The 12,149-nt window shown below is 57.4% G+C and overlaps 1 protein-coding gene across 4 annotated transcripts in view; it reads left to right on the forward strand.

Moving 5' to 3' along the window:
- The first annotated feature begins 924 nt into the window (after positions 1-924).
- Positions 925-12,149, forward strand: part of Pde2a (phosphodiesterase 2A) — a 61,107-nt gene continuing 49,882 nt past the window's right edge. The window contains exons 1-2 of one of the 4 annotated variants that reach the window (XM_055623197.1): positions 925-1,079; positions 1,742-1,811. In XM_055623197.1, coding sequence (XP_055479172.1) covers positions 934-1,079; positions 1,742-1,811 — 216 coding nt within the window. In that variant the 5' untranslated portion in view covers positions 925-933. Of the gene's footprint in view, positions 1,080-1,642; positions 1,812-10,668; positions 10,773-11,778; positions 11,841-12,149 lie in introns of those variants that run through there. The other 3 variants (XM_055623196.1, XM_055623195.1, XM_055623194.1) reach the window with 3 other exon arrangements.

The following is a 12,149-nucleotide window of genomic DNA, read 5'->3' on the forward strand; positions in this document are numbered from 1 at the left end:
CTGAGGTGGCATCCTCAGGGCTCCTGGAGCAGATGGCCTCCGAGTTGCTCCTGAATGGTGAGCAGGGGCCAAGGTGGCACCACGACAGACCAGAGACGGCCACGAGGCAGTTGCTGTCTGAATGAAAAGGACTGTATGAAAACAAGCGAGGGGGGCTGCCAGAGCTGGTGCCAAGCCGTGGAAGAGCTGTGGAAGGTCTGCGATGGCACCCGAGGGGTTTAGGCCGTATGGTGCTGGTGGTGGGGAGCCACTAAGGGTGTTGGAACGCAGGAAGAAGCGAGCTCAGGGCCGCGCCTCGGCAAGGAGGGAAAGATGTTCGTGTGTGGAAGATCGCCCCTTGCGCTACGGGGACATCCAGGACACTTCCAAGCCTGTGCCAGGTGCCGGGACCGTGTCCAGCACTGGGCTTAGTGACTCACCACTGAGGAAATTGCTCCCCAGGGGGAAAGGGTCCAGATGAATCACACCAGCGGGGTGGGGAGGCTGGGGGCTCACTGAGTCACCTCCCAAGGGCTGGGGGACAGGGAAACACGGAAAGAGGGGTCGTAGTGCAGAGAGGAGGAGCAGGGAAGGTCACAGCGAGGGCTGGCGTCTGTCTTTTCACCATCATTCCACGTTTGGGTCTGGCAGTCCCGCGGGACAACGGAGGCCCAGTGGGAAGGGGATCTGGCTAAAGTCAGAGTGGCAAGATCCAGGAAGGCCGAAGTTCACCCTTTCATGTAGACTTGCCCCATGCCTTAGTCCGTCTTAGGGGAAGCAGAGGCTAGAGAACAGGCCGGTCCAGGCAAGGAGCTTTGACCCTGCTTTTGTGCCCTCATCCCTCCAGCCCACTGCACCTGGGGTCGGGGTGCACCGCCACGATAGGACAGCAGGGGGCGCAGGAGCGTCACCGCTGTCGCAAGCGCTTGAGCCCAGAGGCCGCTCTGCGGAGAAATGCGCTCCCAGCTCGCGGGGTCCCGCCGCGGAACTGCGGACCACGCCGCCCTGGGGCTCGCAGCCCCTTCAGCCTCCCGCAGCGCTGACGCAGACCTACCCGGTGGCCTTAGGGACCCGGCGCGCCAACCCCACACTTGGGAACGGTGCTCCTGCGTGTGTCGGGGCGCACGTGTCTCCGTCACAGATTCGCTGCTCCCGCTTCAGGGCTCGTCCCATTTTGGAGCGACCTCTAAATTTCTCCCCCACTTTCCTCCACCTTCTGCACTGGAAGGAGAGGAGGGACCTCAGGGCTCCCGGACTGGGTCCGCGCGGCCCCTCTCCCCGCACTGCGCTGGATTCGGCCTCGAGGCTCTGGCCGGGCTACCGAAGTCCAAGTGATGGGAAGAGAATGTGGTGCGACAGTGAGCGGGACTCCGGGAGGGGCCTGCCACCTAGGGGGAGTGGCGATGGGACAAGCGGAGGGCAGCCAAGGCCGGGAGACCGAGGAGAGGGCACCCCCACCGCCGAGCGCTGGAGGAGTCTCGGGAGGGTGGCGGCCTGGCAGGGGCTGAGCCGGCGGGGAGCTGGTGGGGTCCGATCTTTGGGAGGCTTGGAGGTGCCGTCCCTGGTGGCAGGGACGTGGGCGGGGCCTGGAGGCCGGGGGCGGGGCGGGGGCGGGGCTGGGGCGGACCCTCGCGCGGACCGGCGAGGCTGTTGCGGACGCGCTGACCGAGCGCAGCGGGCCGGGCTGGCGGGGCGGGCGGGCGGCCGCGAGCATGGTCCTGGTGTTGCACCACATCCTCATCGCTGTTGTCCAATTCCTTAGGCGGGGCCAGCAGGTCTTCCTCAAGCCGGACGAGCCGCCGCCGCCGCAGCCATGCGCCGACAGCCTGCAGGTAGGGCCCCCCCCCCCCCCCATTCTGGGGAACAGGGAGAACCGGGTGCCCGGGGAGAGCCTGGCCAGGGCCCGGTCGTCTGCCCCACCGTCCACCCTCTCCTGAGCCTTCCTCCAAGAGGGGACCCTTTCCTTAGTTCTGAACCCGTCTTGTACCGAATGGGACTGCAGCCTTCCCCAGAGGGGATCCTTGGTTCTCCAGCTCCCGGCGCAAAGGCCACTCCAGAGTCTGACTCCTCTTTGCACCTGGAACTCCTCCATCCCAAGCCCCGAACTCTCAGTCACCGGGCGACCCTCAGCCCACACTGACAGCTCTGTACGAGCCTGGAGTTCCTCCTCCCAGGTTAACCCGACCCCCTTTCCAAACCTCTGGCCTTCTACGGCATCAGATTCCAGGCACACCCATAGCCCCGAAGCCCCTCGCCGCAGGGAGCTCTACCTCCCCCAGAAATCTCTCCCGTCCATTCTATAGCCTCACTCCCCGTTCGTACTAACCGTCCCGGCTCTAGTCCCCATCTTCCGCCCAGCCCAAGCGTCCAAACCCTCTTTGCATCCCAGCTTCTCTCTCCTCCTCTGTCAGGCTGCCCCCTCCCCGTTCTCGTCCTCTCTCACACAGACCTGCAGGCTCCTCCTGTTGCCTCTAGCTCCTCTTGAGGTGTGATGGTCCCACATTATTCCAGTTCTCCCCAATTCTTGAGCGCCTTGTCCTTCTGCGCCTCTGCTGTTCTCTTGCTCCGGGCTGCCCACCTCTCTTGGTCTGTTCAGCCAGCCCTTCAGTTTCTAGAGGTCTCTATCTTTGTTCCGGGGTGTTTCTGTGAGCATGCCTTCTCTGTAGAGCTGCCTCTATTTGGGGGAGCAGATCAGAGGACAGGGCTGGATGCCTCGGACCTCCCTGCCTGTGCTCTCAGGCCTGGCATGGGACAGACTCAAGTGCAAGGGCCTAAGCATGGAGACTGTTGCCCTCAGGGGTGCCCAAAATACGAGGTGGGACTCTGGCATTTGTAAGGTAGAACCCCTTATCTCTGCTGTCCTGGGGCAGCTGGGGCTGGAGAGAGGGGTAAACTGCAAGCTCCTGTCCTTCACCTGTGGTGAGGGGTGGCGAGTCCGGGGTGCCGCCTGTGCGAGTGTTCCTGAGCGTGTAGCATGTGTCGGGTGTGCCTTTTGTGTAATCACACGTGCTGTGCTATGTCTAATCACCTCGTCTGAGGGAGACTCATCACGGGGGATTACGGTGTGGAGACTGGTGCTGCGTGCCCTGTGCGGCTTCAGAGGCAGGACTGTGGGGAGGAGTGGTGGCACAGCGGGTGTGCATGTGTGTGCGAGCTTGTGTCTGTCCTGGCAGTGTGATGTAGTTGCGGGGACAGCTTGCATGCTCAAGACTGACTATGTGGCGATGAGTGTTATTTACTGCAGAACGCTGCCAGGAAGAGTCCTTGTTTGGTCCTGTTGGTTTTGAATGGATGTTTTGTGAGGGGGGTGGAGGAGGTTTGTGTGTGTGTGGGGGGTGTGTTTGCAGCCTCCTCGGTGGCTTAGGGCCACAGTGGCGCGCCCAGGGTTTGCTTGGGGTTGATATTCGGACCTGTGTGTTAGTGTTTGAACTCCACGTGTCTACAGTGACTGTTCATACAACTGTGGACAAGAAAGGTCGCAGCCAAGACCAAAGGTTCAGTTGCCTAAGGAGCTGGCTGACCGTGATAGAGGGCGGGCAGGAGAAGCAGTGTGCAGGCTCAGGGACTTTGTGTGTCTACAAATGGGTTATATTTTGGTATGACATTAAGCATGCAAATTATGCAGAGTATGTCTGCACATGCTTCTGTGTCTGGGCAGTGTGGTGTGTGGGGTGTGTGGTGTGTGTGTGGTGTGTGTGTGGTGTGTGTGTGGTGTGGAGTTTAACTGGAAGAACGCATCTGTGGCTAGGGAGGTGAGAGTGAGGTGTGTGAGGTACACGGTGGGAGACAAAGTCTGAGTGTGCTGGGAAGGGTGGGCGTGTGTGAGCCGTGCGACTTTGCATCGTGTGAGATGTGGGTTCCGTGGCCTTTCCTCCCTGGGGGCCGTTTGCATGTGATGAGGAGAGTGTGAAGCATGTACAGTGAGTGAGGCTCAGTTAGGGATGCCGTGGGGTGGGGCTGAGATCTGGGCAATGCAGTGTGTCCAGAAGGTGTGCCTCGTGAGGAAAGAGGTGTATTATGTTTGGCCATGTGTGAATACAGCAGGTGCCCCATAAATGTTTGTGGAGTGACGTGTGTGTGTGTGTGTGCAAGGAGGGCTTGGCTGCCTTCCTGTTCTTGCTTTCCTCCTAATCAGGTCCCTGGAGATGCCCTTGCCTGCCCTCCCAACCCAGGCTGCCCCTACCCTTTGCCCTTCATCCTCCTCACTTTGACCAGAGCCTTTGTCTTGAGTTTCCTGCTGAGCAGGCGCTGGACAGGCGGGCGGCGGGTGGTGTGGTCAGGGAAGCTTTGTTCTTTTCCTCTGAGCCTGTCCCGGGTTTGGGGCCAGGGTGGGGAGGGTGGGGAGAGGATACACGTGTCAGCAAGTCTGCTGTGTTTACTACGACCTCGGCAGAAGGCAGGTCTAGCCCCGGCCAAGAGGGTGGGTGGTGTCTTCGAGGCGTGCCTCCATGCTAGAACGCCCAGGCTGGGCTTGGAGCTGACCAAGCCTGCCAACTATTTGAACTGGGATAGTTTGCTTGTCTCTCTGGATCATTATCACCTCAGTGATACCGAGTAGCTAAAGCCTCCCTTCTCCGTGTTCCGGTCTCTTCCTCCCTTCTCTGTGTCACCAGGCAGGGAGACAACCAGAAAGACCTCAGCCTGTGTCTGCCTCTGTTGACACCACATCAAATGGAGAAATAGGCCCTGGTCTCACAGAGACCATTACCAGAAAGGGTTTCCCTGATCAAACTTTTGGGGATCCTTTTGTCTGATGACAGAGTTCCAGGCAATAGAGGTGCACACCGCAATCTCCAGAGGATTCTCTGGGGAAGCCCTGCTGGGCGCTCTCAACAGGCTTTGAAGGACATTCAGGAGTCCTCAGGTTGGAGGCACAGAAAGGGGCTAGGGCTTGTACATCAGCGTTCCCTTCTAGAAGATTCTTCAAGTGAGTTGTGTGTAAGCTGGGCCTTGAAGCAATGAGAGGTGGGCGGGGGACTGCCATGGGAAGAAACGCTGCTTCTGCCCAGCTACAACAGTAGCGCTGCCTGGCTTTGGGCCACCATCTCTGGTCTCCGGCATCTCGCTCCCTTTTTCCATCCATTGTCCTTGGCTGAGTTGCTAATTGTCATAACTGTCGTTGTCATCGTTTTTTAGCTAGTCCCTTCTAACTTCTGGGGTTCTTTAGCTAGTTCCTTCTAACTTCTGGGGACCTAACAGCTTAGCTCATGCACTTGCTGCATGTGTCGATGGAGGCCCTCGTCTGCCATGTAGGCACGGTTTAAAGAGTTAGCATCATTTTGTGGGATTCCTACTTTCTGTGCACAGCCGCCCCCTCCTCCTGCCTGGAGCAGTTCCCCAGCCTAAATTGCACTTGGTCCTATGGAGCCTTCTATGTCCACAACATTGGGGTCTAACTCCCTGTGTCCCAAGCTAGGTTTGTCTCCTACTTGCCATAAGATGTCCATACCTGCCCTGGAAGGTTGGCAGCCCAAGATGTCAGCTAGAGAAACTGAGGCCCTGAGCAGGCAGTTCCTCCCCAGAACCTCACCCCTCTAACATTCCCAGAGGGGAAGAGAGATGAGATGGCGGGGCTCACAGCATGTGGCAGGGCTGATACCACTGTCCAGCTCTCCTGGCCGCCAGGCTGGGCTCTGGCCCCGGCACCATGCTGTTCCTTGGCTGGCCTCTGTGCTGCCTGTGGCGGGTAAATGATTATTAATGACCCCCCTGGCAAAGAGACAGGAAATGCTTCCCAGCCACAGCTGGGGCCCTCTTGCCTGCCAGCCTACGAGCCGTGCCCAGCCTGGCCATGGTGTGAGCGTCATGCTATGTCCATTTCTCCCTGCCATCCTCACTCCTCCAGCCCCCCTCACTTGCCTGATTTTGACCTCCCAGGAATACAGAACAAGCAGAGACAGCTTTCTTTTCCATGTCCTTGCTTTTTCCTCCCAACCTCTCGTTTCTACTGTCTTCCTTGTCTCAAAAAAGAAAGAAGTGACCCCTCTTCCAGGAAGCCTTCCCTGAATGTTCAAGCTGCCCCCGTGAGCTTAAGAACACTATTTCTTCAGTATGGAAAACTCTGTCCTCACTCTCAGGGCTGCTCTGGTTGAACACTTTCTGTGGCCTGTCTTCTCCTCCTGGAAGTCCTTAGCCCAGCCTCCTAGGGTCCTCACACCCCTTGCTCTGCCGGTCCTAACCATACTGTATACTGCTAGGCCTTCCTAGGTGAATGCTATGCCCATAGAGGGGAGTGAAATGGGCGAGAGGCTGGTCCTTGCCAAGTTCTCCGTACCTTCCCTGAGTCTGGGCAATACAAATCACTTCACCTGTGGCGGGCAGCTGAGGAGGGAGGGAGGGAGCCGGGAGAACATTCTGGACAGAAAGGGGGATGGTAACTGTGATAGCTTGGTGGTGGCAGACAGAGGAAAGAGGGCTGGCACTCTCAAGTCCCAGGCTTCTGCTTATGGAGCTGGATCCTGGGCCACCAAGGTGGGCAAATTGAATTCTGGATGGAAGGCAGGGGAAGGACATCAAGAGGCAGGAGACATGGCTGCTGAGGCTGACAGGGACCAAAAATTTCAGGACTTACCTGAAATTTTGAGGACTCTGGATGTTTTCCAGGGAGCCAGCATGAGGGGGAGGAGTTGAAAGGAGGGATGCAATCCCAGGCCTGTTGGATGGAGTGGGGCTTAGGCTGCTGTGGTCCAGGCTGCCCCAGGGAAGGGTGGAGGGAGAGGAAGGGCTACGTGAGGGAACAGAGAGAAAAACAGAGGTAGAAGAGGGGCTGCTTGAGGGGACTGGGTGGGCTCTGGGTGGTCTCAGAGCTCAGGAGAGGAAACTCTGTGGGAATGAAAGGTGGGGCCCATTCCTCCAAGGAGTACCCCCAAAGAGGTCACCAGCTATGAGGCTAAAGGATGCCTTGGATTCCACTCAGGGTTGCTGTCTTCTTTTTTTGTTTGTTTGTTTTGTTTTGTTGGTTGGTTGGTTTTTCGAGACAGAGTTTTTCTCTGTGTAGCCTTCGGTGTCTTGGACTCACTTTGTAGACCAGGCTGACTTCAAACTCATAGAGATCCTCTTGCCTCTGCCTCCCTGACTGCTGAGATTAAAGGCTTGTGCCCGGGTAAGGGCTGCTGTGTTCTCAACAGTATGTATGTGGGCAACTGGTGTTCCGCCCTGGGCAGGGTGTTCAGAACTGGAAAAGTTAAAACAAGCTGCAAAAATCAGTAGAATTCAAATCCAAAAATGCATGAGTAGCAATGTAAATTTATGAAAATGAGAAATGTACACAGTCCTTCTCATGTAAATTGTGAGCAGCTGCCTCCCTGGACTTTAGCTCAGGCTCCTGTGAACTGTCTCTGATGTGGCCACCCCCCAGGGCCCCTGCCTTCCTGTTTTGAGGAGCCTGCCCTTCCTTTCCAGCTGGTGCCTGGGGTGAAGGAAGACATTTTGCTTTTCCTGTCTCTTGCCCTGAGAGAATTAGCCCTGTGCAACCCCATTCACGGTTGGTACACCACGGAGGGCAGTGGGGGGGCAGGCTGAGGGAGATGTGAGAGAGGCGGGGAGGCGAGCAGCAGCTGACGCAGCACAGGCGTGAGGGAACTTCAGGACTTGAAAGGCGTCCCGTTGTTGGAAGCACCAACCCATACAGCCCGTCTTACAGTCTTGAGGCTGTGCGCTGCTGGGCTCCTTGCTTTGTGGGACTCTTGAGCCGTTTTCTGAGCTGTATTTTCTCACTTGTAAAACAAGGAAGTTGGAGGCCTGTAGCTCTCAGGACTGTGTGAGTTCCAGCTCCGGGGTTGGGGGTGCGATTTGAAAATCTGGGCTTGTCAGCTCGGAGTGCTCACTGGGATGACGCTAGCCCTCCGTGACTCTCAGCTCTCAGCCCAGGGCTGTGGGTGTGTGGTTGTGTGATTCCGGCATTCTGTGACTTTAAGATGCTGGGAGCCCAAGATGCGGACATTCTGTGCATGCAGGATTCTAGAATTTGATGATTTGATGATTCAATGATGCTAAATGGGGCTTCTGGGAAGAGCTGCAGCCACCTGCCTTGTTAATGTCAATGTTCAGTTATTAAAAACATAACAAGATGCAATGGAGACAGATAGCTTGGGGTGGGATGGTGGCCCCACCCACAAGTGAAGGAGGGGAAGAGGAGTGCCTTGCCATCAGAGGAGATGGAAGAGACCCTCTTAGTCTAGTCTGGTCACATGGGCTCTCTCCTGCCGCAGACTTGGTGTGTTTTTATGTGAGGGACCTGCCCCTCTCTAAGCTTGCATGCCATGGGAGCCAGTCCCATCACCCACTGCCTCCATCTCCAGCCACCTTAGACTATGTCCAAAGAGCACACTTCTTCCCAGCCCTCAAGGTGTCTTTGTAGAGCTGTAGATGGTGGGAAGGAGGGGCCTGCTCACCCCCTCTCTCAACAGCTGCCTGAGGGGAAAACAGGACATGAGTACTTCCTGGACACGGGTGTGGAGTTGCAGGAACCTTTGCCAGTGAAGGCTGGGAACCCAGAGACTGCACGCCTTAGAGCCTTGGCTCTCACCCTGAGGATCAGGGGGCTGAGGAGAGCTGATGGAGCCTGGCGTGAGCCTCAAGCACACTATGCCGTTTGGCACAAAGCCAGCCCAGTTGTCTAGTACCCCACTGCCTCTTGAGTCCTGTTTATGCCTCAGTGCCCAGGCCAGAGCTGGAAACAAACCCCAGCTCAAGGAGATCTTGCCTCTGAGAGCCCAACCTTGGTGGCCCCCAGAAGCCCGTCAATGCTGCATGTCCAGAATTCTCCAGCCTAGTGGGCTGCCAGATCAAAATGAGTCCAGGTCACAGTACCCAGCAGGTCTGAAATAGAGCTCCCTGGTTCCCTGGGTACGCCTCATTGCCCCCCAGCCATTCCCTTCCCTGGTATATCTGTGGAGCAGGAGTGGAGGTAGGGCTCAAGTTCAAGGGCAGAGTCCCTGTCTGCCACCCTCCAGCTTTCCCCTCCCACAGGCTAGAGAGCAGGTGGAGTGGAGGCAGCTGTTCCCGCCATCCACAAGGCTCCATTGTGTACTACCTCCTTCTTGGTCTCGAGTAGGGTCCCCTGCAGGGAGCCCTCTGCAGCTGACTGGCTCTCAGAGAGCCTTCCTGTGGCAGGGCTTTTCTCTCACTGTGCTGCCACCCTGCTGTCCCCTCACGGCCACCTGCCCCAGGCTCTCTCCCATCCTGCAGCTCTCTTCTGTTTGTACAGGTGTGCCTCTCTCAAAAGCCAGCCTAGAAATGTCCTCAACGATCAAGCCAGTGCCTTCTCCTGAGGAAGGCACCGTCTCAGAGACGGGGAGGTCCTGACTAAAGTTACACAGTAGGCGGTGGCAGAGCTGTGCGCTGTGCACCTTCTCCTCTGGGTCATGGGCACACAGGTGTCCAGGGTTTGAGAACTGACCATGATGGACACAACACAGGATACACAGCAGCCTCCTGAAGCACAGCCCGCTTCTCTTAGCCCTACCCCACAGCCCTAAACTGCTGTCCCTCTTCTTTGCTCAGACCCCTGTCTTCTCCACTGTCTCTGATGTCTAGATGGCCTTGGGACGCAACTCAGACCTCCATGCCTGGTATGGACACCTGTGCATACAGACACACAGATATGTGCAAAGATATCACAAGCACAAACAAATCCCGTCCCAGGTGAAAATTTGACCAGACAGATAGGAGGTCAGTCTGGTTGCTAGTGTCTTCTCTTTACTGTTAATCCCCCATGAATTTCACATGAAGCCCCTTCAGGATCCTGCAGATGGGCTCCACCTCATTAATTCTTTAGTGACAGCTGAGGGCATGGATCTCTATCCCTCTCCATTCCTGCCCCCCAACCCTCAGTAGAGAGATCGCTCCCTTCTGACTTCAGGAGCAACCCAGCTTCCTGTGCCTGAGTGGGGAGAGCCACAGAGGATCCCCAGAGGACAGTGGGACAATGTGGAAGAGCTAAGATGAGACTTTGCATCTCCTCCAGGCAGCCCCCTGGCCTCCCTAACAGCGTCTGGGGCCTAGCCCTGTCCTGTTTCCCTTTAGTACTAAGGGTTTTGTGTGCCCTCTGGTAGATAGGTCAGAGAATCAGGAGCCTTGATACCCCTGTGGCAGTTTTTTGACTGAATCCCAAGAGGTCAGGTTCTTAGGTTACTGGCAACACACTGGCAGGTAAATACTTATTCCCAGGCCATGGGAGCAGGGGACTGTGTGACCTGGCTGTGTTGGCCAACTAGGCAAGTGGTCAGCATTACAACTGGGAAATGCCTGTGAATGCGCAATTGGGGTTCTTTCGATTGTCTAGGTCCCCATACTTGGGGTCCAATAGAGGGGATCAGAAGGGAGGGAGGGGTGAGGTGCTTGAACAGGAGCAGAACTCTCTAGGGGTGGTAGAGGCTTGCTTCCCCACTCAGACTGTGGGGAAGAGGAAGTAAATGTTTTGTGCCCAAAAGGGATGTCCCCTAGGGTCAGACACTTATCTCAGCTCTCGTCATTTCCTCTGCAGGACAAGGCAGGGTTATTGGGGTCGTCGCACAGAGGGAAGGAACGGGCTGGGGCCAACATAGGCCAGGCCCTATAGCAGCCAAGACGGGTGATCTCGTCATGCCCTGGGTTGCAATCAGTCCCCGGTAGAGGTGTAGCTGCTCAGCCACGGTCACCCAGGGAGATGGACACTCCCAGACCGTCACTCTACACACAGACACTTGAAGTCACACTCAGGACTGGCTGAGTGTGTAGCAGAGCAGGGAACCCCACAGGACATAGAGGACACATGAGGCAACCAGACACCTGCCAGCCACTCCACACACCAGGTACAGCTGCTGTCACCTCCCCCAGACCCACTGAGGGCCACAGACTCCTGCAGCCATAGGCAGGTGTCCACTGCCCGGGTGGGAAGATGGCGATGCCAGGCAGGAATTTAGCTCTTCCCCGTGCCAGACTGTGTCTCCCCCATCCTTCTGAGTGCCTGGGGCTGTTTATTTCCTTTTGGGGATGGGTGTCTCGCCCCCTCCTCCCCCTGTCCCCACCACACGCTTCCTAAGCTGCCAAATCAAATCAGTCCTTGCAAGCGCGCCAGGCTGGCATGGAGGCCAGCAGCTGACGGGAACGAAGCCAGGCTCAGAATATCCCACCGCCTGTCCGATGCCGGGACATGCTTGGGGTGGGGTGGGGAGGGGCTGGAGCCTGCAGCTGGCCCAGGACAGTGCGTGCAGAGGAGCCGGGCTTCTGGAAGTTGCCTGGGTGGTGGAGCTTTGAGAACAAGTGAGCAGGTCCCCGCTGTGTCTGTCAGCACCCCAGGAGCGGTGGGGGTGGTGCCGGGAGAACTGGGTGGAGGTCCGGTCGAGGCCCAGAGGACTCAGTGGCAGGCTGGGGGTAGCTGCTTGCACACAGGATATAATATCTTGTGATTTTTTTGGTATCTCTGGACTTTGAGCACCAAGGCCCAGCCCACTCTGCAGAATCACTGACAATTTCAGGTGGGTGTTCTTGGTCCCGTTTTACAGATAAGTAAACTGAGGTTAGGAAGGGTTTGAGGAGGCTTTCTGGAGCAAAGCAGAAGTGGAGGGACCTCTGGATGAGTAGAGCTCTGTTCCTTTCTATGCCTCGGGAGCACTGGACCCAAAGGCATTATGTGTCTCTGCTTCCGGAGTTGAGAAAAAGCTGAGACACAGGTGCCCAGGGACCAAAAAGGATGGAGCAGGGAGAGCAGGGTGCAAGCAGGCACCTGTGGGCTTGCTGGAGGCGGGTGGGAGGGCAGGCGGGAGAGAAGGGGTGAGGCCTGGCAGGCCTCAGCCCTTGGCCTTCTTGTCTCTGCAGCTGGCCAGGAACCCCTTGCACAGGAGCCAGAATCCCCAGGGAGTAGAGACGACCGGCTGGAGGTGAGAGCTCAGTGGAGGGAAGAGTGGGAGGGCTTTGGGGGTCGGGTGCAGGATTCAGAGGCTGGGGCTGCATCCCAGGCCCACCCCCTCCAGCCTAAGGGCACACACGCCAAGACCCCTCTTCTCACTCTGTGCCCAGCTCGGAGGGCCCCCCATCTTTAACCCACCTGGAGGCCATTTCCAGTTCCTCTCTGGCTCTCCATGTCCTTCAGATTCTCCGCCCATGGCTGAACCCCTCTCCCAGCTCCATTCCTGCACTGGTCAACCCCCCCCAACACACACACACACACACACACACACACACACACA

This window comes from Psammomys obesus, unplaced genomic scaffold, assembly GCF_907164565.1.
Source record: "Psammomys obesus unplaced genomic scaffold, mPsaObe1.curated_primary_1811, whole genome shotgun sequence".
In the NCBI taxonomy this organism is placed as follows: domain Eukaryota; kingdom Metazoa; phylum Chordata; class Mammalia; order Rodentia; family Muridae; genus Psammomys; species Psammomys obesus.